General features: G+C 38.0%; 1 protein-coding gene across 9 annotated transcripts in view; it reads left to right on the top strand.

Annotated features, from left to right (window-relative positions):
• Positions 1–22,974, top strand: part of LOC136878953 (dnaJ homolog subfamily B member 12) — a 100,559-nt gene that overhangs the window by 23,922 nt on the left and 53,663 nt on the right. For 8 of the 9 annotated variants that reach the window (XR_010860872.2, XR_010860873.2, XR_010860870.2 and 5 more), the window contains exons 6-9: positions 5,676–5,800; positions 9,123–9,238; positions 9,331–9,494; positions 14,787–14,900. Coding sequence is in view for 4 of the 9 variants with exons in the window: in XM_067152590.2 (XP_067008691.1) it covers positions 5,676–5,800; positions 9,123–9,238; positions 9,331–9,494; positions 14,787–14,899 (518 nt within the window). In the remaining 5 variants the exon portion in view is untranslated. Of the gene's footprint in view, positions 1–5,675; positions 5,801–9,122; positions 9,239–9,330; positions 9,495–14,786; positions 19,695–22,974 lie in introns of those variants that run through there. The other variant, XM_067152587.2, reaches the window with a different exon arrangement.

Here is a 22,974-nt window from a genome sequence, read left to right as displayed (position 1 = left end):
AAATTGGGAATAAGTGAAGTGAGATGGATTGGTATTGGTGAATTTGCTACAGATGAGTACATGGTCTACTATTCTGGACATGAAAACCAAAGGAAAAATGGAGTTGCCCTTATAGTTAGCAACAGGGTGCGTAACATTATAATGGGGTGCAATTTTAAAACTGATAGAATGATGTCGGTACGTTTTCAAGGCCAGCCTTATAACATCACGGTCATACAAATTTACGCTCCAACCACATAAGCTGAAGAGGAAGATACTGACCAGTTGTATGAAGACTTACGAGAATTGCTACAGTTAACACCGAAGAAGGATGTCACCTTCATTATTGGCGACTGGAATGCCAAAGTAGGAAATCAAACTGTAACGGATGAAGCTGGACAGCGACTCCTAGAATTCTGTCAAGACAACTCGCTGGTCATTACCAACACATTGTTTCAATTGCCCAAACGACGCCTATACACCTGGACCTCGCCAGATGGTAAATATCGGAATCAGATTGACTACATACTTTGTAGTCAGAGATGGAGGAGCGCTGTACAGTCATCCAAAACAAGGCCTGGGGCTGATTGTGGATCAGATCATGAGCTCGTAATTTCCAAATTCCGGCTCAGATTGAAAAGGATTGACAAAGCCAAACCATCAAGCAGGTATGACCTAAATAGCATACCTCTTGAGTATACAGTAGAGGTTAGAAACAGATTTAATGGATTAGATTAAAGAGATAGAGTCCCAGAAGAGCTATGGTCAGAAGTATGCTCTGTTGTTACGGAGACAGCGGAAAAGCATTTTCCCAAGAAAAAGAACAAGAAGGTCAAATGGTTATCGGGTGAAACACTACAAATAACAGAAGAAAGAAGGAATGCAAAAATCAAAGGGGAAAGATTGAACGTGTCTAAATTAAATGCAGAGTTTCAGAAACTAGCTAGAAGAGATAAGAATGCATTTTTGAATGAACAGTGCAAGGAAGTTGAGGAACATAAGACTGGGTAAGACAAGAGATCATTACTTAAGAATTGGAGACATCAGAGGGAAATTGCAGGTGAAGATTGGAATAATAAAAGATAAGAATGGAAAAGATCTTACTGAATCAGAGGAGATTAAAGAAAGGTGGAGGGAATATATAGGCAATTTGTATAGGAAAGATTGGAATACTCCTGATGATGAAGTTACTCTTTTGTCAGAGCCAGAACCAGATATCGTAGAAAGTGAGGTCAAGTCGGCCCTAGAAATTATTGCAAACAATAAGGCAAGTGGTTTTGATGGAATCCCAGCAGAACTGTTCAAAAATCTTAGGAGAGGATGCTGTGAAAGTGCTACAGTCACTGTCGGTAAATATGGAAAATCCAGCAGTGGCCAAAAGATTGGAAAAACTGTGTTCGTCACAATTCCAAAGAAGGGCAGTGCTAAAGAATGTTCAAACTACCGAACAATCACTCTTATATCGCATGCTAGTAAGGTTATGCTCAAGATCCTGCAAAATAGGGTTCGGTAGTATGTAGATTGAGAACTACCTGAAGAACAAGCCGGAAAGGCAGAGGAACTAGAGATCAAATTGCTAATATTCACTGGATTATGGAGAAAGCAAGAGAAGTCCATAAAGACCTATACTTATGTTTTATTGACTATGCTCAAGCCTTTGACTGCGTTGACCACAATACATTGTGGCAAGTACTCAAAACTATGGGAGTACCAGATCATTTTATTTGCCTTATGAGAAATCTCTACTCTGATCAGGAAGCTACGGTGAGAACCCTATATGGAACAACTGAATGGGTCAAGATTGAGCAAGGCGTACATCAAGGCTGCATATTGTTACCTTATTTATTCAACTTACATGCAGAGCATGTGATGAAACCAAACCACATGGCACTACAGCCCTCGAAGGGCCTTGGCCTACCAAGCGACTGCTGCTCAGCCCGAAGGCCTGCAGATTGAGGTGTCGTGTGGTCAGCACAGCCAATCCTCTCGGCTGTTATTCTTGGCTTTCTAGACCAGGGCCGCTATCTCACCGTCAGATAGCTTCTCAATTCTAATCATGTAGGCTGAGTGGACCTCGAACCAGCCCTCAGGTCCAGGTAAAAATCCCTGACCTGGCCGGGAATCGAACCCAGGGCCTCCAGGTAAGAGGCAGGCACACTACCTCTACACCACGGGGCTGGCAGAGTATGTGATGAGGAATGCCAATTTAGATGAAACAGAAACTGGAGCTGCAATTGGTAGGAGACATATAAATAACCTTAGATATGCTGATGACACCACCCTGATGGCGAAAAGTGAAGAACAACTTAAGTATCTACTGATGAAACTGAAAGAAGTGCAAAAGCTGGACTAAGGTTGAATGTCAAGAAAACAAAGATCATGGCAACTAAATATATCACCTCCTGGCATATAAATGGTGCAACAATGGAGGTTGTTCCTAGTTTCATCTACTTAGGCTCCAAAATACCTGCTGACGGTGATTGTAGCCATGAAATTAAGAGACGCTTGCTCCTTGGGAGGAAGGCAATGGCCAACCTTGATAACATTTTCAAGAGTAGAGGCGTAACTTTAATAACAAAGATTTGTATATTGAAGGCTATGGTTTTCCCAGTAGCAATGTATGTAAGCGAGACATGGACAGTGAGAACGGCTGAGCGTCGAAGAATACACACATTTGAACTATGGCGTTGGAGAAAACTCCTTAAGAATTCCGTGGACTGCGAAGAGATCTAATAAGTCTGTATTCCAGGAAATCAACCCAGGCTGCTCACTGGAAGGTCAAATACTCACACAAAAACTAAAGTACTTCGGTCATATTATGAGAAAACATGATTCACTGGAAAAGACCTTAATGCTGGGGAAGACTGATGTTAACAGGAGAAGAGGGCGACAACAGATGAGGTGGATTGATGGCATCGAGGAAGCCACGGCTCTCAATTTAGAAAGACTTCAGAAAATAGTACACGGCAGGAAGAAATGGCACACTTTGGTCTATGGGGTCACGGAGAGTCGAAAGCGACTAACAACAAACTCATTCACTCAATCGACTTCAAGTGCACATTGTAACTTGCAGACAAAGGCATGACACACGTTCTCAGATTCTCCTCTCAGACTATGGAGAAACGCGATCTTGGTGTCTTGACCTTGTCTGACATTGCGCATTCGCGAACTGCAGCTGTTCTATTTGTTCTTCCTGTGTTCCTGTGTTATTACCTACTCCCCTCCAAAGCAGAGCACATACAATATTTTCTCTCAGACATGTTCATACCTGCATTCCATACAACCAATCCAAACCTCATTTACAACAACGAAGCTCCAGTAGCATAAACATGAGACGTACTTGTGAAAAATCTGTACGTGATACGAAACAACTGGTATTAACTTTTACATAAGGACAATAAATGTAACATATATCACATACAACTACTTTTGCCGGAAAATCTTCGCAGGCCGGTGTTATCCTTCTCAGGAATATGAAACTTCCTTCCCTTTGCAATAGAAGACTCTCAGTCAAGAATGTGATACCGAATATTATTAAAGCTACCATAACTGGGCATGCTGTGGGCGAAGTAATATTCATTCCTCAGTTTCAAATCATACCTTTGGATATACAGTTTCAGTTTAGACATCTGCAGTTTCCCTGCTCATTTGAGTTTTGCTATGTTCATCAAAGCACAAGGACAGTTGCTTAAAGTTGTGGCAGTCTGTCTTCAGAAACAATGCTTCTCTCATGGTCAACTTTACATGGGTTCTTTACGAGTCGGGAAGGCAAATACACTATGCGTCTTAGCTTCGAATGGGAGGACACTTTAATATAGTTTATTTGGAAGCTCTATAAGGAAATTGTATTTGTTTTTTAAATGCATAATGGTTTTTTATATTGTTTTAATATTATTTATTCCATCCACTAACTGCTTATCTTAAGCTTTGAAAGTAACATCATTATAACAATAAAATGTAATTCACACAATTTATGTAGAAGTAATGTGTTCATAAATACAATGTTTTTATTTTGCTTTTAAATAAATGGTTTAAAAACATCTAATGTTTGAATTAACAAACGCAGGTGAAGTCGCGGGTACATGTTGGTGGATCAGTATAAGTAACGGAAAGGTACTACAAGCAAGTGACAAATCATGTAATATATAGAAATTAGGAATACTGTACACAGTAGGGTAAACATGACAAGTTGGTGTGGGAAGAGGGAGCAGTAGAAAGAAAACACAAAAAGTAAAAGACAATCTCCACAGGTTATTTCCATTACTAATACTTCGACATAATGCCGCATGTTTTGGGAAGAATAGTGCTTTACGAAGTTATGCGATAGTGGTAGGACAGTATGTTCAAGGCAGGGTGGGAATGGTTAGCAGTGGATGAGGTGTGGGCATATTTTTTTTTTAATTTGTTTTACGTTGCACAGACACAGTTAGGTCTTTACGGCAACGATGGTATAGGAAAGACCCAGGAGTGGGACGGAAGCGGCTGTGGCCTTAATAAAGGTACAGCCCCAGCATTTGCTTGGTGTGAAAACTGGAAATCACGGAAAACAATCTTCAGGGCTGCTGACAGTGGGATTCAAACCCACCTCCTCCCGGATGCAAGCTCACAGCTGCGTGCCCCTAACCACACGGCTAACTCCCCTGATAGGCATATTTTCACAACACTTATAACATGCAGTAACTGGACTCCCCTGATATGGTAACTGTCAGAATATGTTCTTTTGTACCCTACTCTAGTATGTGTCAGAGCCCAGCTTTTTTAAAATCCTTCTTGATTTAGGTCTGTTGCATTTGACTTATTGCAACTTGAATTATTTTTGACTTTCTGACATCAATTCAGCATAAGCCAAATGACTTATGGTAGAGAACTTAAAAGTATCTTCTTTTATGACCGCATAGGATCACTTCAGTCCATCATTCAGGTCTCTTTGAAGGGATTGTTCAGGCTTTGCGATCCTCCCAGTACTTCCTCAGATGCTCTGATCTTCGTACCCAGTTGCGTGTTGTTGGTTTGTTTCGTATAAGGGTAAAGCGGAGGTTTGTATTCTTGAGTTTTGAATTAAATTTTATCTTATTTGTGGTGTCTTCTGTTGTAAGGCCTATTTCCTTCAGATCCTCTCTTACTTCTCCGATCCATTTACATCCTGTTGTGGTATTTTGGTATTTTTTAAGACGAGATTGTGTTGTACTAGTTGTTTCAGAAGTCTCGAATCCTGCATCCTCATGATATGTCCAAAGAATCCCAGTCTCCTCTTACGCATAGTATCTGTAAGGATTCTAGCTCTTCGTACACGACTCTGTTAGGTATTATCCGCCACTGTCCATCTTTCGGGTATTTTTTTTGTTGATGCAGGTTCTTCCAATCCTCCTTTCAATTTTCTGAAGTCTGTCAGTCTTTGATTGTTTATTCAGGTGAAAAAGTGTTTCTGCTGCATATATAGCTTCTGGTTTTATAACTGTGTTGTGTTTATTTTTGCATTTATTGATAAATATTTCTTTTTGTAGATATCCCATGTTAATTTTTGTGCTTTAGCTAATCTATTTGTTCTTGTTTGGATTGAGTTTTTTCATTTAGGTTATGTGTTACTTCTCCAAGATATTTAAATTGAGTTACTACTGTTATTTTGATTTTATTACCATTTATGGTAACTTCAATTTGTATTTTAATTGCATTATCTAATGGTACTTTCTTTACAGCTGACTTCTCAGCTGAAGAACTGTTTAATATGTTCTTTGGTGGAGGCTTTCCCAATCAAAATGTATACATGAGAAGAGGAGGAAGGTGGCAGCATGCTAGTGAGAGTCAGCCGCAGAATAGGGAGGTAAGTAATAAGCATTTCAATTAAAATCTCAACCAGTACAGAATGTACGGACTTGTTCCTTTTATTACTAACAGTTCAATTATATGATGCTGAATTTCCTGAAATTGGATTAAATTTTTAGGCTGTCTTCATGATGCCTGTCTCCATCTGGGCTCAGTCCCTGAGGTTACTGTATTACGTATAAGTAGAGGCACCTGTTTTTTTGCAAAGCGCAAAATCGCGATATTTTAAAAATTCGGCTCAAAACACAAAACTCTTCATCTTTTAAGCAAAATCACGAAATTATGTTGAATAACTCTTTTATCCAAGAAGCATAATGAGAGATGATTTTGAAAATGAAGTATCTCGTCTAATAAACCAACTTCCCATCCTATGAGAACTTTCAACATGAGAATATCTTGAACCATACACAGCGTTCAGGTGTCTAGTTGGTAGTTCATGTAGAGTAGGTAAGATATTATCGTGACTGCCGTTCTTCTTTCTCTGAAATCAGAATAGGGAAGCTGTAGTAAGTAATGTTGATAGTGTAATAAAATATCTGACTCCGAGCAATATGGAACTCATGGTATCTCTGACCTGCAAATTATATGCTGTACGTAGGGTAGGCTATGTCCTGCTTGTTAAAGTGGCAGGATGAAATGTTTAAAACATCGATGCTTTGATGTGTGTAAAATGCGTTCCTAGCAGAAGCATAACTCTCATTTTGCTTACATATGTGTAAAAATAAAATTATATTTTATTGCAAATGTGCTAGGACTTATCTTTTAGTTTATTTTTTATTGCCGAGAAAAAATTAAATTTAACAAAATTATTGACGAAAAAATGCAAAAAAATGTACCGAAATAACCTTTTAAAAATTGTGAAATTGGGCAAACATTTTCACCACAAACAGGTGTCTCTACTTACAAGTGAAATAGTAGCTATGGCATCCCAGCTGAGTCTAGTATTGATTTCACTTGCCAGGCTCCTCTCTTTCAATTTTGGTACTAATCTTCACTGGGTCAACTCTTATTCTCTTCTGCAAGGCCTAGGTGGTTTTTCATTTTCATCTTCTTCATGGCCTGTTCCTTTATTTAGCTCATATCTTTAATCCTCAAAGGGTCAGACTTTCTCTTCAGTTTAGTTTTAAACAAGCCAGGCTGAGTGGCTCAGGTGGCCTTTTGACCCCAACTTGGCAGGTTCAATCCTGGCTCAGTCTGGTGGTATTTGAAGGGTGCTCTTGTTGGTAGATTTACTGGCATTGAAAACCACAAGAGTAGTTAGTGGGATGTAAATCCATTATTGTTATTGTTATTATTGTTATTGTTATTATTATTATTGTTATTATTATTGTTATTATTATTGTTATTGTCATTATTATTATTATTATTATTATTATTATTATTATTATTATTATTATTATTATTATTATTATTATTATTTTAAACAGGGGCTGATAATCCTGTTATTTTGGACTTGAAACATGCATGGCCATTTAATGGTTCATGATCTTGCAGACTAATGAGGTGACAGTGCAGATCTCAATGTTCATTTGTCTGTCACTCGTTTTTGTATCATGCAGTTGTAAGAGATATATACACAGGTATTTAAAAGTAAAATCTTGTAGTTTATTATTTCTTTACTGTAGTTAAAAGTACATACTGTATAAACCATTATCAGTGTTTTTTTTTCAAGAATTGGCAATCACCAGTGCACTCATTGTCCACTTATGCCTTCATCTACTGGTTCGTTCTGAAGTACATGGTGATTGCTGACTTTGCAATTTGCTTATCATGTGATTCAGGGCTTGCTCATACGCGACTTAAAACAAGAATCGGTACTGCCACCCTATCTGGGCCTACCAGTGATGTATGATTGCAGTTATGTAGATCTTAATAGATTACAAATTAATGCATTCTTAATTGTGGTGAAAAGCTAATGGTTGTATTTCGGTTTATAAAACCTAGCTTCACATGTGTGGAATTTCTTCCAGTTTGATATGAATTTCAGCCAATGGTAGTTCTTGTCTGGTTTCCCGTGAGATGAGTGCTTCAGCCCTCAATGCAAGCCATATTTGAAGCTTGTCAGTGTGTATATAGCTAATGGAAGTGACACACATGATGGTCTCTTGAGCAGACAATTAAGAGAAATGCAGGGAGGTTCAAACCTTGTGGTAATGAGTTACCTTTCCCTACTTCCTACCTCTCACACCATGCAAGTTGGAGGAATAAACCTTTCTACTCTCCTCGCCTCCTTAGATGATTGCAAGTGAGCTCTTAACTGCTGCAGAAGTGCATGTGTTTTCTTAAAGACCTCCTAAAGCAATACCACTCTTCAAAAAATAAGCATTGTGGCTTGTATTATTGATCATCATCAAATTCAGTTAATTGTGTAGTTCATTTTCTGAAGATCTTGGAAGATTTTTACAAAATTGAATTTGAATTTGGCTACTCTGTCCTTCATTTCTCATCATTGCCAATAAACACTACATACAATCATTCCATTACACAAACTCTCTCTCTCTCTCTCTCTGGAAATAATTGTTACCCTTTGCAGAAAGTGCATTGTGTGGTCAGCACAACCAAGTCATAGCTTTTAATCTCCATTTAATAGTTTTACCACTGGGCGAGTTGGCCATGCGTGTAGAGGCGCGCGACTGTGAGCTTTCATCCGGGAGATAGTAGGTTCGAATCCCACTATCGGCAGCCCTGAAAATGGTTTTCCGTGGTTTCCCATTTTTACACCAGGCAAATGCTGGGGCTGTACCTTAATTAAGGCCACGGCCGCTTCCTTCTAACTCCTAGGCCTTTCCTATCCCATCGTCGCCATAAGACCTATCTGTGTCGGTGCGACGTAAAGCCCCTAGCAAAAAAAAAAAAATTAGTTTTACTGCATACTGCAATCCATCTAATTAAAAATATTACCAAGACAGTTTTGTGAGAATGAAATTTGTCCAATTTTAAAGGAGAGGTTAGGAAGCATTAATTCTGCTGTGGTGTCATTGCATAAATACGGTATTGAAGTGGATAACCTGTATTTAACAGCATTTCAAGGACTTTTCAGTTCATTGACAGTGCTGTCAATGCTATCTATCGTGTAGTTTAAGAATTAGGCTAACAGATGGTACTGAAAGAGAAAATAGATACTGCTCAACACATCACATTTTTTTCCTCGTCGTGTAAAATCTGCCACAAGAATTAAGGTATGGTGTCCTTAAGATCATCACATACATGTACATATATTTTATACTTGGAAGCAGTATTTTGAGTGTCTGCAATGTTTGTAGCAATTTGATGTTTATAGGTTTTTCTTTGATGTTTATCTTCCATTTTCTGTGTTGCAGCAAGCAAGTGGATACTCAGTATTCCTCCAGATGATGCCTATCCTCTTACTTATAGTTCTGTCTATGATGAGCAGTTTCTTCATATCTGATCCTATCTACAGCCTTCATCAGAGCTCGTAAGTAATTACTCCCAACAAATGTGTGCATGCCTAATTTTTTTTCCTTCCATTTCAATAATGCAGTTATTTTAGTGACATTTTGATTTTAGGAAATTTCCCATTCTGAAGAAGACTCAAAATCTGAAAGTGCCGTACTATGTCAAAGAGAATTTCCACTCTGAATATCAGGGCAGCCTAAGGAGACTGGAGATGTCTGTTGAGGAAGAGCACATTACCAACTTGCGGCACGCTTGTTATCGAGAGAAGAATTACCGTTAGTATCTGTTATTAAAACATTTCTGTATTCAAAAGTCCATAAGAGACCTGGAGAATTTTATCTCTTTTGCTTGAGTGTTTGCTTAGAACTGATGTGAACACTAGATGTTAGTAAATTTGTGCGAGCTTGTCTAACCGTTGTGAACATAGTGCCACTGAATGTATACTGAATGCTAACCCGTTGGCTGGACTTCCACACTTAAACATGTATTGGGATATATGAGGGTGACCAGACTTTTTTAGGTAATAAAAACAAAACAGGACATTTCTGAAATAAGATAACAGGACAAAACAGGACTCTAGTTGCAAAGAAAATATTCGACAAATATGAATGCGCTGCTTTACTGAGATAAATAAAATTTGATATTTACACATTCATTCACATCATTTACGTGTCCGATCAGAATTTCCAAAAAACTGCAGCTGCACTGGCATTGTTGTTTCCTCCAAAAACATCTTGTGATGTGCATGGGTTGTCCATGAGGGGACAGATAAGTAGATAGCTCGGGTCTTGTTCAGCACCATGTTCACACGAGGTATCTGTGTTTGCTGGAAGGATTCCCCATTTCTTCAGGTTGATCTTGCACCATGGGACGCCCACTATTAAGCGGCTGGGGGACCTCCATATAGGGTAAGGCAGGTTGGCACCAGGAGCTAGGTCTTCCTTTGGTGACATGTCTGTGGGCAGTCAGCTCCTCCACCTGTTAAGAGGAGTTTTCTTCTGGTGTTCCCTCCAGCAGCAGAGTCCTAGAAGGAAGCTCTTGCGAGAACTGAGGTGAGACCTTGTAGCTTGGTGACGATGGAGTACACATAGAAAGAGATATATTTTAATAACCTACTTAAAAATAATACTAATGGCACTGCATCCTATTGTAATTGATCAATATCTCAAGAATTGAACCATAATATGAAATATCAAAGAAATGATTAATTCCTAACAAGTAAACTAGATTTCAACAACCTGCTGATCGTGAACTTGTAGCTTCTGAATCAGGAACATCACTGTTAACTTTGTACTTATCAGAAGACCTGATTCGTACAAGAACTTAGAATGGCTTAATAGCCGGTTGTAGAATTCCTTGCAGCTAATGTCTTGAAAGTGAGTCTTGACACTACATTAGTTTCAGTAGTGTTTTTTTTCAATCCAAAGGGAGTTCACAATTGAAAAGAGATTTTGCACAACAGCATTTGCACCTGGTACTGCCAGAGTAAAACTCACAACCACCTCTTTTTTTTACATGGCTTGCTTACAATTTTTAAGTATAGTATGTGGAAGACATCACACAATTTGAGGGCAGCGACATGGATGACATCTTTGTTGATTCTGAGTCTTTTGTAGAAGTTGATGAAGAACTTCAAGTTTTCAGGTGATTTTTGTGAAGATAGTACGGGATATATGAATTGTATATCTTCTTTTTCTCTAGTACGGGATACATGGATTGTATATATTCTTTCTCTCTTTTGTCAACTTCTACTGTCTGAGTCTCCTTAGTCTCGAAACTGACAGTTGGTTCACAACTAAGTATTTATTTATTTTTCACCTAGTCAATACAATGATTGCCTAAGGCAATTTAATGGTTAAAAGTGGTACATGTTTCGTATATTATCAACATCTTCAGCCACATAACACTGTTTAGATGAAAAATACATAAATTGACAAAGTAATGCCTTGGAGGAAGTGTCCTTAAAATTAACATAAGATTGAGATAAGATTAACATGTCAATCTATTGAAGTGCGATACAGACCATGAAGCTAATTTTATGTAACTGACAGTTGGGTCGGTTATATACCTGCTCTTTGTTTTTCGTCAAAAGCGATGTCAATTTGATGGATGCTGCCAGTAGTGGAGATGCCATGAACTTAACCTTTTAGTGCCACAGATGCTGTGAATGATCTGAAGAAATTCACAAAACTTGCCACCGCCGCTCTGAGCAACTCTTTTTTTGGAATTGTAGTGGGTCTTGGGGAATGAAAATATCGCCTTGCTGTCATAACCATTGGCAAGTGTTCAAATAACTATGTTCTGGTGACTTTGTTTTTGATATATATTGCAAGTTTACATTGCGGTATATTCTGTGCTTTATATTCTCGCCCTGTAGAGGCAAGCATGGCATCTGAGCAGTAGTGGCAATAAAGGGGGTCAGGGGGGGGGGGCAGTTGCCCCCCCCACTTTGTGGAGAAGAAATTATTCTATTTTAGCCGTCTGAAACTAGGAATATAGGAGTAATTTTTTTTATAAAATCACTTTGTACAAGCCCTGTTTTCTTATCAGCTAATGCTTTACTTTATTTTCGTTACTTATTAGCAGAAATACGCACAAAATGCTGCTTGTCGCGGCTAACTGATTTGCTTAGCGCCACAGTAAGTAGTGGGGACTTTGCATATGCTGTGAGAAAGGGTATCAGTGGTATAATCTTTTGCCAAGATATGGACACTGAGGTATGATTCACCGACTTGCCGCGCACATTCACCCATCTAGCAGTCTCTTTACTGTCTATTAGTTTCTTAGTGTATAGGCCTAGTCAAATACTAAATGACTTTAATTGCATAATCACAAGAGTTTTATTGTATAGTCTATTATTGAATCAGAATCTCAAATTATTGCCACACTTAAGTTGGTAAAACATTTACCTCTCTGTGGAAATTAGCTCAGAGAGCATAAATAATTCCCACTTTGGAGGGTTTTTTTCCAGTTTACAGGCATACACCACGCTGTCTTCCTCCCTCCCCCCGCCTACTATATCCCACTAACCCATGTACTTTTTGTTGTCTACATTTTTTGCCCCCCACTTTTAATTCCCAATCGCCGCTACTGCATTTGAGAATAGCAAGTGCTCGTTTCAACAATGAAATCCAAGAATGCTCTATAATGAGTCAAGTGATGGTTTTTAACTAATTTTACTGGATAAACATCAAACGTGTCTCCAGAGATCTTTTGCATGCTGCCATCCTACGACGTGGAGTACCGAATTAATTTTCTTCGCCCTTGAAAAATCACACTAGGCCTACTTCTGGTGGATTTGAGCTCATGTTGTTGGTATTTGGAAGACAACACACTACCACCGATCCTCAGTGAGCAATAATTAGTTGTGCTTTTCCTAGTTCCAGTTTTTTGAAATTTTGGGCACCCCTATTCATTATTTTCTAAATAGTTGAATGTATTCAAGGTCATCGGGAACGGTTCTGAAATTAACCAGTTTTTATTAAGCATCTTCCCTTCACTTATCTGGTAGTGAAAGGATCACTCTTCAGTATTGCAGTGATTAACCCATTCAAGTCACAATAAATAGCCACATTGTTGACTGTGGAATTAGGTTTAATTTGTCCGCCCGTAGTGCGTAAAATAAAAACTAATACAGATAATTCACTCAAATTATGTATTCATGCCATTGAAGGTTATGACTTACTCATTCTTCATTACTTGAGTGACTGCTGGCCGTGGTACAAATGTTTCATTTAAAATAATTTCAAAAAGAGCGGATCTGTGTGCTCTAAAAATATCGAAGATTTGGACATTGGTTTTTTTGTAAGTACTTATGAAACACCGCTGTCCACCAAATGGATGAATATCAGGATTATCATCTTCTCCAATTTCCAGTCACTGTGGTTCTTTTGTGTGACTGCCGTGTGCGCTTGGAACAATCTGGTGCAGCACTTTAAATCTCGCTTTCTTCAATATTGTGCTTGCTTCAACAATTTTAACTGTTGCTATCACTATCCTCGAACTTTAATTAATTTTACAAAACGTCACTATTGCCAGAATCGTCCTCTAAAACGTATACAAGCACTTTACATATCTCATCAACATTGCCGCAAAATGAAATGCATTATGAATACTGAATACCAATGAAAATACTGTTATTCAACGATTCCAGTGTCGCACAGAAATACAGACAGCATTGTTTACCAACAGTACATGCCTCTAGTTCTCTACAGTGTGTATTGTTAGAAATTGTATTGCAAAGGGAATCTAATATATGAAGATAAGCGAGGCTCTGCGTCTTTGCTAGCTGAGCTCATTTGATTCATATGCCAGAATACAGCGCACGACCACAGCTCGTCATATGACAAAGAAGTTAATTTAGAAGAACTGGGATTTGTGAGCAAGTCCATTTGAAGAAGACCGTGTATGAAGATGTGGCGATTGTTTTCCTGTTTGTCCTTGTCTCCTTTTCTATTGCTACCTCTTCTGTTGCTGACCTGTCATTGTGCTTATCCTATTCTGGCCCATTGTCCCTTATTATGTTTGCAGCTACTTGTTCTTTTGAAGTGGTTGTCTTTCTTCATGGACAGCTTCAAATCATAAAGAAATTAAATGAAAATAATTTTACTACATATAGAAAAAAGACAATTAAACAGCTGCTTATAGTTGAACCGGAAGAAAAATGTCTACACGTACTGATTAGGCTCCATGCCTAAAAAGGACGTGATTGTGCTTGTAAATATTACTCATGAAGGCACTGACCTGTTCACTAACCACTCCAGAAAATAGAAATATGAAAATCTATATTTCTTTATTTCGAGCAATGTGAAAAGGAATAGGCAATATGAGATGCCAAAAGAGGTGCTGCTTGTCTTAGTATTCTACAACAGTCTGCCATCTCAAGGCAGAAACATTGTAGACGTATTTACCATAAGCACACCAAGTGATTCCCGTGGTCCCTGAATATGGTTTTCCGTTGTTTCCCATTTTTAAACTAGGCAAATGCTAGGGCTGTACCTTAAGACTGCAGCTGTTTCCTTCCCACTCCTGGACCATTCCTATCCCATCGTTGCCATATGGCCTATCTGTGTCTGTGTAGCATAAAACAAATTGTATATATATATATTCCTGTGGAAAAAATAGGTTAGATAACACCCAGAACACAGGATGATGAGAAGTGATATGAATTGAACATGAAAAAAAAAAAATTAATCATTCAGTCACCAGAGAGTTGATTGAAACTAACAGTATCCCTTGATCCTTTACTTCTTTATGAACAAAATGTTAATACCGTTAATTCTGAGAAATGCGTATATTTATTTTTAAGCAGTTTCGTGAAATTTGCACGGTCATTGCTGACAGATATGAGTAATGTGCTTCAGGACACAATGTGTCCCAAACCACAAGGAACGTGTTAACATTAGTATCCATTTTGTATGTGCACAGGAGAAAAGGAACTTGCATGAAAATTTACAGTTATTCAGCATGCAATATGGATGTTCAAGGAAGGAGCCGAGAGAAATATAATATTAATTAAACTTTGAATTGGGGAACAAATTTCTCATGGTATTTACCTTTTCTTTCAGGTGAGACCCTGTTATGGAAAGCCCGCAACTTTGGAGATCGTGAACTATTCCAGAGAGCTCAGAACACAAGAATGCCTTCATGTGACGCTCTACATGAACTACAAGTCCATTGAAGTATGTGTCTAGTAGATGTTTGGTTCCTGTCCTCCATTGTTTATCCCCTTAATCATTTGAACTGGGATGTTGCGTCTGTTTTTACACCAGAACTGTATTCCTCAATACCACTCGACTCTTCAATAAAGCTAGGACTGAAATATTGTACGTAGCATATTTTTTAGGCTAGTGATACCACATTTCAGTCATTTGGGCCTTGACAGCCCCTTATTGTCTTATATAGTCAACCTGATTTCTTTCTGTTATGTGACTAGTTCAGTAGTCTGGAGAAAAAGTAGTCGTCTTAAGTCTAAAACATTCCTTGAATGTTTTATCAATGAAAGAGCCATGTAATGGCAGTTATTGTGGTTGCTTATTTCACATACAGTGAAATCTTGATTCATCATTTTTGTAGGGAGCACTAAAAGAAACTATTAATGTGAGAAAGCATGTGATGCAATTGATGTGGAATTATGCTAAAAGGATAAGCACACGCAAATGACAATTACTTGTGTGCTTTCATTGAAACAAGGCTTCTTCAACGTGGACTTCTTTTGCTCACTGTTATGTAAGCTCAGAATTTCTCAAACATACTACCTTCTTTCATAAAGTCTTCACTTGTCTCACTGATACATCCATAGGGTATTAATTTTAAACTCCTTTTCAGTATTCATGAGAGCATCTCCTGTCCACTCCAACTACTTTCTGTAGTATTACTATGTGATGTCAGTGTCTAAGTGGACAGTTAGATGATTTAAACATAACTTCCATATATAACAACTTTAACAACTAGGTTCATGTAAATAACTGATGTTTTCAAGGCTTGTATGCTGTTGTTCGGTAACATCTTTCAGTAATGCAGAAAGTCTTTGCAGTCTGATGTGCCTCCAACAAATTCCCTCTTATCTTTTCCATAGGTAAGAAGCATGTCAGTGTATTCATTCATGAATTACATGGTGAATGACTGAAGCAACTTCATTCTGGCTGTATGGAGTGCATTGTGCAAAAAAAAAAAAAAAAAAGCAGTGTTTACTGCTTATGTGTGGCACACACTGGCCTGTGTTAAGCATTGAAACTTCATATTGCTGTAAAAACTTTTGTACGATGTAGGATTCTAATAATTTATACTTAGCCTGAAATACCTGCTTTGGCTTCATTCTTTCTTCATTCAAGTAATGTGTCCATACCATTTCAGGGCTTACTTTTTGATGGTATGCACTACCTATTCCACCTTCAGTTCTCATATTGCTGCATTTTGCTCTGTCTCTTCTTGCATTATTTATACTGTCTTCAAAAGAAAAAAGGAAGCAGTTCTGCTATCCTACTCGTACCTTTTCCACCAACACAGGCATCTCCTTTGTTTATGTGATCAGGAGGCAATTGAAAACCAGACCCACTGTTTTATGAGGTGTGTATGTCATATCTGCAGAGCAGAGCCATGGCAGTAGTGTCTTCTCAGTACTCTCCTCAAATAGTTCTTTTCATACTCCAGCTTATGATTTATCTTGAAGATTCATCCGTTGATTATGGAGAAATTCTCCTTGCCCATTCTTCCATGGATTGTGAGTGCTTTCTCCTGTAAATTGTTGGCATCAATAGCAATGGCTGTTATTTTGGCTACTGGGTACCGGGCAAGGGGGGGCCATTACTGCTGGACGATGTACCAGAAAGCAGTGCTTCGAGAAACTGTGAATGTTTCAGTAGAAATATACTTGATATAATAATTCTTCTGTAGTTTCTGGTTCATTCCTGGGTTGGGTTAAGAATCAAGGACCTCTATCAGTCTCTCCACTACTCATTTCATGCTTCCATTGTATCTTCTATTTTTCCTCGTCTCTTCTCAAAACTCTCCTCTGTATCCAATCAAGGCCTTCCTTGCGGTCTCTTTCATATTGGTTTCCTTGTAAATACTCTCTTCTCCCATGTGCTTAGTGTGTCTGTACCATTTCAGCTTGCTTGTTTCTATCCTGTCATGTAATTTTGAGATTTCAATCCTCTTTCTAATCTCTTCATTTTCTGATTTTGTAATCTTGGCTGCCTGAACTCTGCTCTATTCTCATTTTGTTGTTCATGTTCCTGCTGCATATGTCAATATTGGTACATAGGATCACATACAGATCTTCTTTGCATCTCTTTTAGATCTGCTTGGTTCCACAGTATATCCTTCACACTGGTAAAAGCCATGTGCTTATTGTAATCTTTCAAGTCTCCTCAGTTATCTTCCAACTTCTGTGATTACACCTCCCAAGTATTTAAAACTTTCCACAACTCTTGTCATTACTATTGTTTTACTCACCTCTGTGCTTATCCCCATTTCCAAACTTTTGAGTTTATACTTTAAAAGAATAATAGATGAATCCAGGATAATTGAGCTTCCAGAAATGAGGTCAAGATTCCACTGTAGTAGTAGGTCAGTATTATGATCTATGGTAAATTAGTTACAAATTAATCCTGTTGTACAATTTCCTCCATAGTTAATATTGAAATGGACCAGCTGCATGGCGTAGTAGGTTTTAAGATTGCAGGATCAAATCCTGGTGCAGGTGGCTGGCATGTATAGTCAGCAGATTTACTGGCACCTAAAAGAACCCTTTTCAGGGAAAATTCTGGCAATCCAGGATCTCTTACAAATTTATAGCAATTGAATGTAGATTTATCATTTAGCATGTTTGATATGGTTTCTAATATCCATTGGCCCATATTTATGTATATGATATTTCACAGGCTGTAACATTTCATCTTCCAGGTGAAAAGTATTGAAATGGCATGCAGAGGATGGCAGGGAGAACATGAAAAATCATTAGTGTTCTTGATATTCTTATTCGTTTATGTTCATTGATAATAACACCTTATCAGTCATATATATAAAAATGGCCCACCCTTATTTTGTGCTTGTTTTCATATTGCTAGTAGGATGCCAGCTTGAGAAACACCCAACTATAAAATTTATGGTTTTCTGAATGGTTTCAACCAGATTGCTACAAACTGTTATTGAACTCTGTTGAATCACAGAGGTTTTTTTTAAATATTAGAGGGTGTGTTATTGTATTGGAGGGGGGAAACAGTTTGTTATAAGCTTAAAAGATTGTAGAAAGGTGTATCCATTTGATTAGGTTGTGAATTTTACTTGATGTTGGAATTTTAAGTGCTGTGTCATTTGCTGCTGGCAGCTAAACTGTAATCTATGCAGTTGACCCAGTGCCATGTGCTTGTGATTTGCTAGTCGTAAACTTGCTCCGTTTATCTATTACATGCCCTGTTTAAGTAAGTGTTCTGCTGAAGCTTATAAACTATTTCATCATGATCATTTCTGCATTGTTAAGTCTTTGTCACATATTGGATTTCTTCAGAACTTGTCATATTGACAGCTGCTTCTGCCATTGTATATTTTGTCATAAATTCATGTCATTGTGCAACAATGTATTTTCTCTCCTGTATCATTTCTTTTGTGTTTTGTTGTGTTAATATTCCTTAGAATGTTTTATATGTTGTATAAATAGCATGAGAGGCCCTATTCTTCTGTTAATAATTACAGAGTTAATTTTCATCTTTGCACCCTTGTTGTTCACCTGTTAACATCCTCTTTCTTTCCCATCTATCACCCTGTCATCAGTTTTCAGTCTATATTAGGTCCAGGTCATGTCTGTGCTATGACAGTGGGCAGATTAGGGCCAGTTCAACAATCTGCTGGTAAATTTGCTGGTAGCTGCGCTGTAGATAAACTCCCTGGAGGTGTAAATTCCTTGGCATTATGTTTTGCATCCTACCACCTACATGTAAGTGTTAGGTTGCTCCTAGGAGTTAAGCAGGTGTTGACTAGACCAATTTTCAGCAAATTCTCACTTTGGATTGAGGTGGTGTCTATTGTCAGAAGCATGAAGCTCATTTTGATTGTCTTTTACTTCTTTAGGTGGATCAGCTGAATATCAGTAATATCAGCAACATGACTTTGCAAAAGTAGTGACTGTAGTGACCCGGAAAGCAAATTTAGTAGCATTACATATTTAAAATACGATTGCACTTGAGTAAAGCAGCACTGTGTATGTTTGTCACAGTTAGTAGATGACAGCTGGGCGAACAGCGGACTGAGTACAAGCATGGGAGTCTCAAATTACCGACAGGACAAGATGAATTTTAGAGAAAAATTTGTGACTGCCCTAAATGAAAAAAATATGAATTCAAAATGTAATGTGTGATTTTTCAGTGACTAGTAATGTTAGAGTGAAAGGATTACTATATCACAAATGACTGAGCAGCCATACCTGGCGACAGCCAGATGACAGAGCACTGGATGTAAACAAGCAGTAGTTCTCTCTCTCTCTCTCTCCAGGGTATCTTCATTTAGTTGCCAAACTTCTGCTAACAGATAACATGACTTTCCATATTTCAAATTCCCACAAATGCACATCCATAGTTTGTTCTAATCTGTGAGAAAACTACCCTGTTCTTTGATCTACACATACTCCGGTATGGTGAAATCTATAGTCTGTTTGGTATATATGATTCATCTTGGCCTAAAGTGTGATCAAACGAAATCCTAACTATAGATGATTACGTGACTGGCTAGAAGAAAGTGAAGGATTTGATTTTGAAGACATTGAAGATGACCCCAAACATGAGTGCCGATGATGATGACTTTATTCGTGACTGCCACTAACTGGTGGACTAGAAATTTGCTCCCTGAACCATATTGTGTTTATTTCATTTTAGTTTCTTGTGAAAGGAAATGTTATTTTGCCAGATATTGGTTTTTGTATGTGTTGAATTTTGTTTAATGTTGATATAATTTTTTTTAATGAATAACATTGGGAGAATTTCTTTGTTTTTTGTTATTATTTTGCCTATTTTGCCTAGTGCTGAAAGCTGGTAATTACACCAGGAAAGATAGGGTCTCTCTAGATATGTTTTGTTTCTGCTTTTGTAAATACCTTCCTCTGAAAACTTACGAAGGGATAATATTTAAAACAAGGTAACATTATTAAACAGCATATAAAGCATTTTCAGAGCTAAGAATTATGTAAGTACAAATGATGTAGTATAAATTACAATTTTTCAGCTGCACTTCCTGCTTTGAGTTAAATGTTCTTCTGGTTTAAGAAAGCTATAATGTGCAGTTTTACATATCCAGTTAAACAGTGGCTAGGTAAATGAAAACAGCTCGTACTGTAGCCAGGAGATAAAATAGACACTATATTTTTTTCAGAAAAAAGATACCGAGACACTTCATTTAAATTTCTTAATTTATAAAAGTTGTATTTTGTTGAAGATTGTAGATTTTTAAGAGAGACCCTTTTTTTCAGGTTCTATGCTTTCCTTCAATAATATTAATATGGAGATAAAAGTAAAAACTTTCTTTAGCTTGTCAGAGATATTTCCGGAGTTCCTGGAGCCACTCAAGCTCATTTTGGTTTCGGCCACGTTTTAAAGTAGCGTAATCAGGTGTCGTGCTTTTCACGGGATACTCTTTTTCTTTTTATCTCCTTTACTGCAGTCCACGTCAAGTACTGAATATCTTAAATATCCTGCTTTTTAATATATTATCCTGATAAAAGTCCTGCAAAATATGCCGTGGCTATTCTCTATGAAAAGGAAATAAGGAAAGTGTGGAAACCTGGTAAAAACCATGAGTTACCATTTTTTTTATTCTGTGATGATGAAAAATTTCCTGTTTCAATTTCCATTAAAATCACCAGTTTGCAAACCATGACTGAGAGGATTGTAAACGTGGTGTGATCTGAGAGTGATCATGAGTATGACAAAAATTAAAGGTGAATATGTTCTCAATTCTTATTTGAAGGCTTTGTACCTATTTATCACACAAGATACGTCAGCAAGCGATGTATGTTGTACCAAATGTTCAGTCAGTTTTCAATATTGTTAACTTCGGAGAAAGTGAATTTTCATGACGTGTGCAGACTATGCATCATTTGCCTTGTGTTCATGTTGATTATTGCTTTATAATTTAGTATAGGTATTATGATACAAAATTGTAATGGAGATGACAAAAACTTAAGTCTGTATTTTCCTTGAACACTTTCAGAAATAGATCCTGCCTGCTTTCTGTCTGAAATTGTGGAAAGGCTTTGTGACGTTCGCCTCCGTAGCGTAACAGTTGGCACTATTAGCTGCCGTCCTTGGGGGCCAGGGTTCGCTTCCTGGTACTGTCAGAAATTTAAGAATGGCAGGAGGGCTGGTATGTGGTTAAAATGGTACATGCAGCTCACTTCCACTGGGAGGTGTGCCTGAAAAGAGCTGCATCACCTCAGGATTGGGACACGAGTTTACCTTCCTGTTGCCACTTGATTTTTCAGGTGGAAATTCCAACCTGTGATTCAAACCTCAGCCCCCAGCAGCTAAACTGCTGCTATGATCACACTCCCCCCTCCCATTGTAGAGATATGTAAATGTTCCTGGCCGAACTGTTTTAGACGTAGAACGCTAGTCTTCTAAGGCCAAATTGGCAGGTCCTGTGGTATCTGAAGGAGCTTACCAGACTCATGTCAGTAGAACTCGTGGAAGAAATCCCCACAGGATGCAAAACCACATTATTAATTTTTTTTATTACAGTAGAATCTCGATTCACAGTTTTTGGAGGGACCACAGAAAAAAAGTACAACACAGGAAAACAGAAAATCCGGGAACGAATGAACCATTAACAATTTGACTAATCATTAAAATGAATCATGTATAATTATAATCTTACAAACACTCCTAAACCAAATCAAACTACAGCCTCAATGGGCCTTCTGTCTACCATGCGACTGCTGCTCTGTCTGAAGGCCTGCAGATTATGAGGTGACACATGGTCAGTGTAACGAATCCTCTCTGCCATTATTCCTGGCTCTATAGACCGGGGTCGCCATCTCACCATTCGATAGATCCTCAATTAAGAGTAATCGTAGAATGAATAACCTGCAACCAGCCCTTGTGTCCAGGTAAAAACATGTGGCTTGGCCGGGAATCAAACCAGAGCCCTTCGGGTGAGAGGAAGGCAAGTTAGACCGCGGGGCCGGCTTCAAACATTAATTACCGGTTCGCGACTTTATCAAAACTTTACATTCAGTTTTACTGGTGAAACTTCATCATTTGCAAACTTCTTTTAGTTCAGCAACTTTGATCAGCCAAACTCTTCGAAAAATCTAATACCGGTTACGCCTAGCCAAACAACAATTGACCCCAAGTAGTTTTTAAATCTCTAATCTAATGAAATAAAGCATGTTAGGTATAAAAGCGCCCAACATGATGGTGAAATCCCTTTCTTTAATCTTCCATTGTAATTTTTTAATGGTATACTGTTTATAGTCAGTTTATGGAAATCTTGTACTGCGTAAATTACAAAATTAGGCCTACATTGATTTTTAAAGGTTATGTTGAACTCGAGGATATGGTTTTGAATGTAAGTATCGATTCTCGAAAGTTCTCGAATGCATTATATTCAATTCTGCCAATCACTAATCACAGTCAAATTGGAAAGAGAAAAAATATCATCAAAACTTCAGAAATTATGGTTATTCGTGACCTTGAGCTCAGCTGGAAAGCGCACTTGCTGTACAAGTCGATACGAGTGCGAAATAATACAAACTTTTTACATGTAACATGCGCATATGCGACGACTGCGGTTTTTATAACATTTTAACACAAAAATGTGAAATTCCCAGTCTCATATTAGGACCAAAACAGTAATAGGCAATCCCAAAACCTCCCATTGCTTTATGTATGTCGGGTGCAACATCTGTTCTGGTCTCGATAACATAATTGTATACGATAATATTAAAATACTAAATTTGTGTTAAGAAGGAGCAGTTTGGATTCCTGCCTGAAAGCCCAGTGACTATACAATGCCTTCAGGGAAGTGCCGAAAACCTGTTTGGTGATACAATCGAAAAAAGTAATAAAAAAAACACATTAAACCTGGACATAACGTATACGTTTTGCAAGTATGGACATTTGATGAAACTTCAGGTAGAACTATCGAAATGCGCTCTGTCTCCTTCCAATTGTTATGGCCACTCCCTGCTTTGTGATTTCCAAGGATTCTCTAAATAATATCACCCGATGGTCCCTTACGCAAGTTCACTGCCGATCGCTTTTCCAG

This window comes from Anabrus simplex, chromosome 8 (genome assembly GCF_040414725.1).
Source record: "Anabrus simplex isolate iqAnaSimp1 chromosome 8, ASM4041472v1, whole genome shotgun sequence".
NCBI classification, from domain to species: Eukaryota; Metazoa; Arthropoda; class Insecta; order Orthoptera; family Tettigoniidae; genus Anabrus; species Anabrus simplex.
This window is presented reverse-complemented; position numbering and strand designations above follow the sequence as displayed.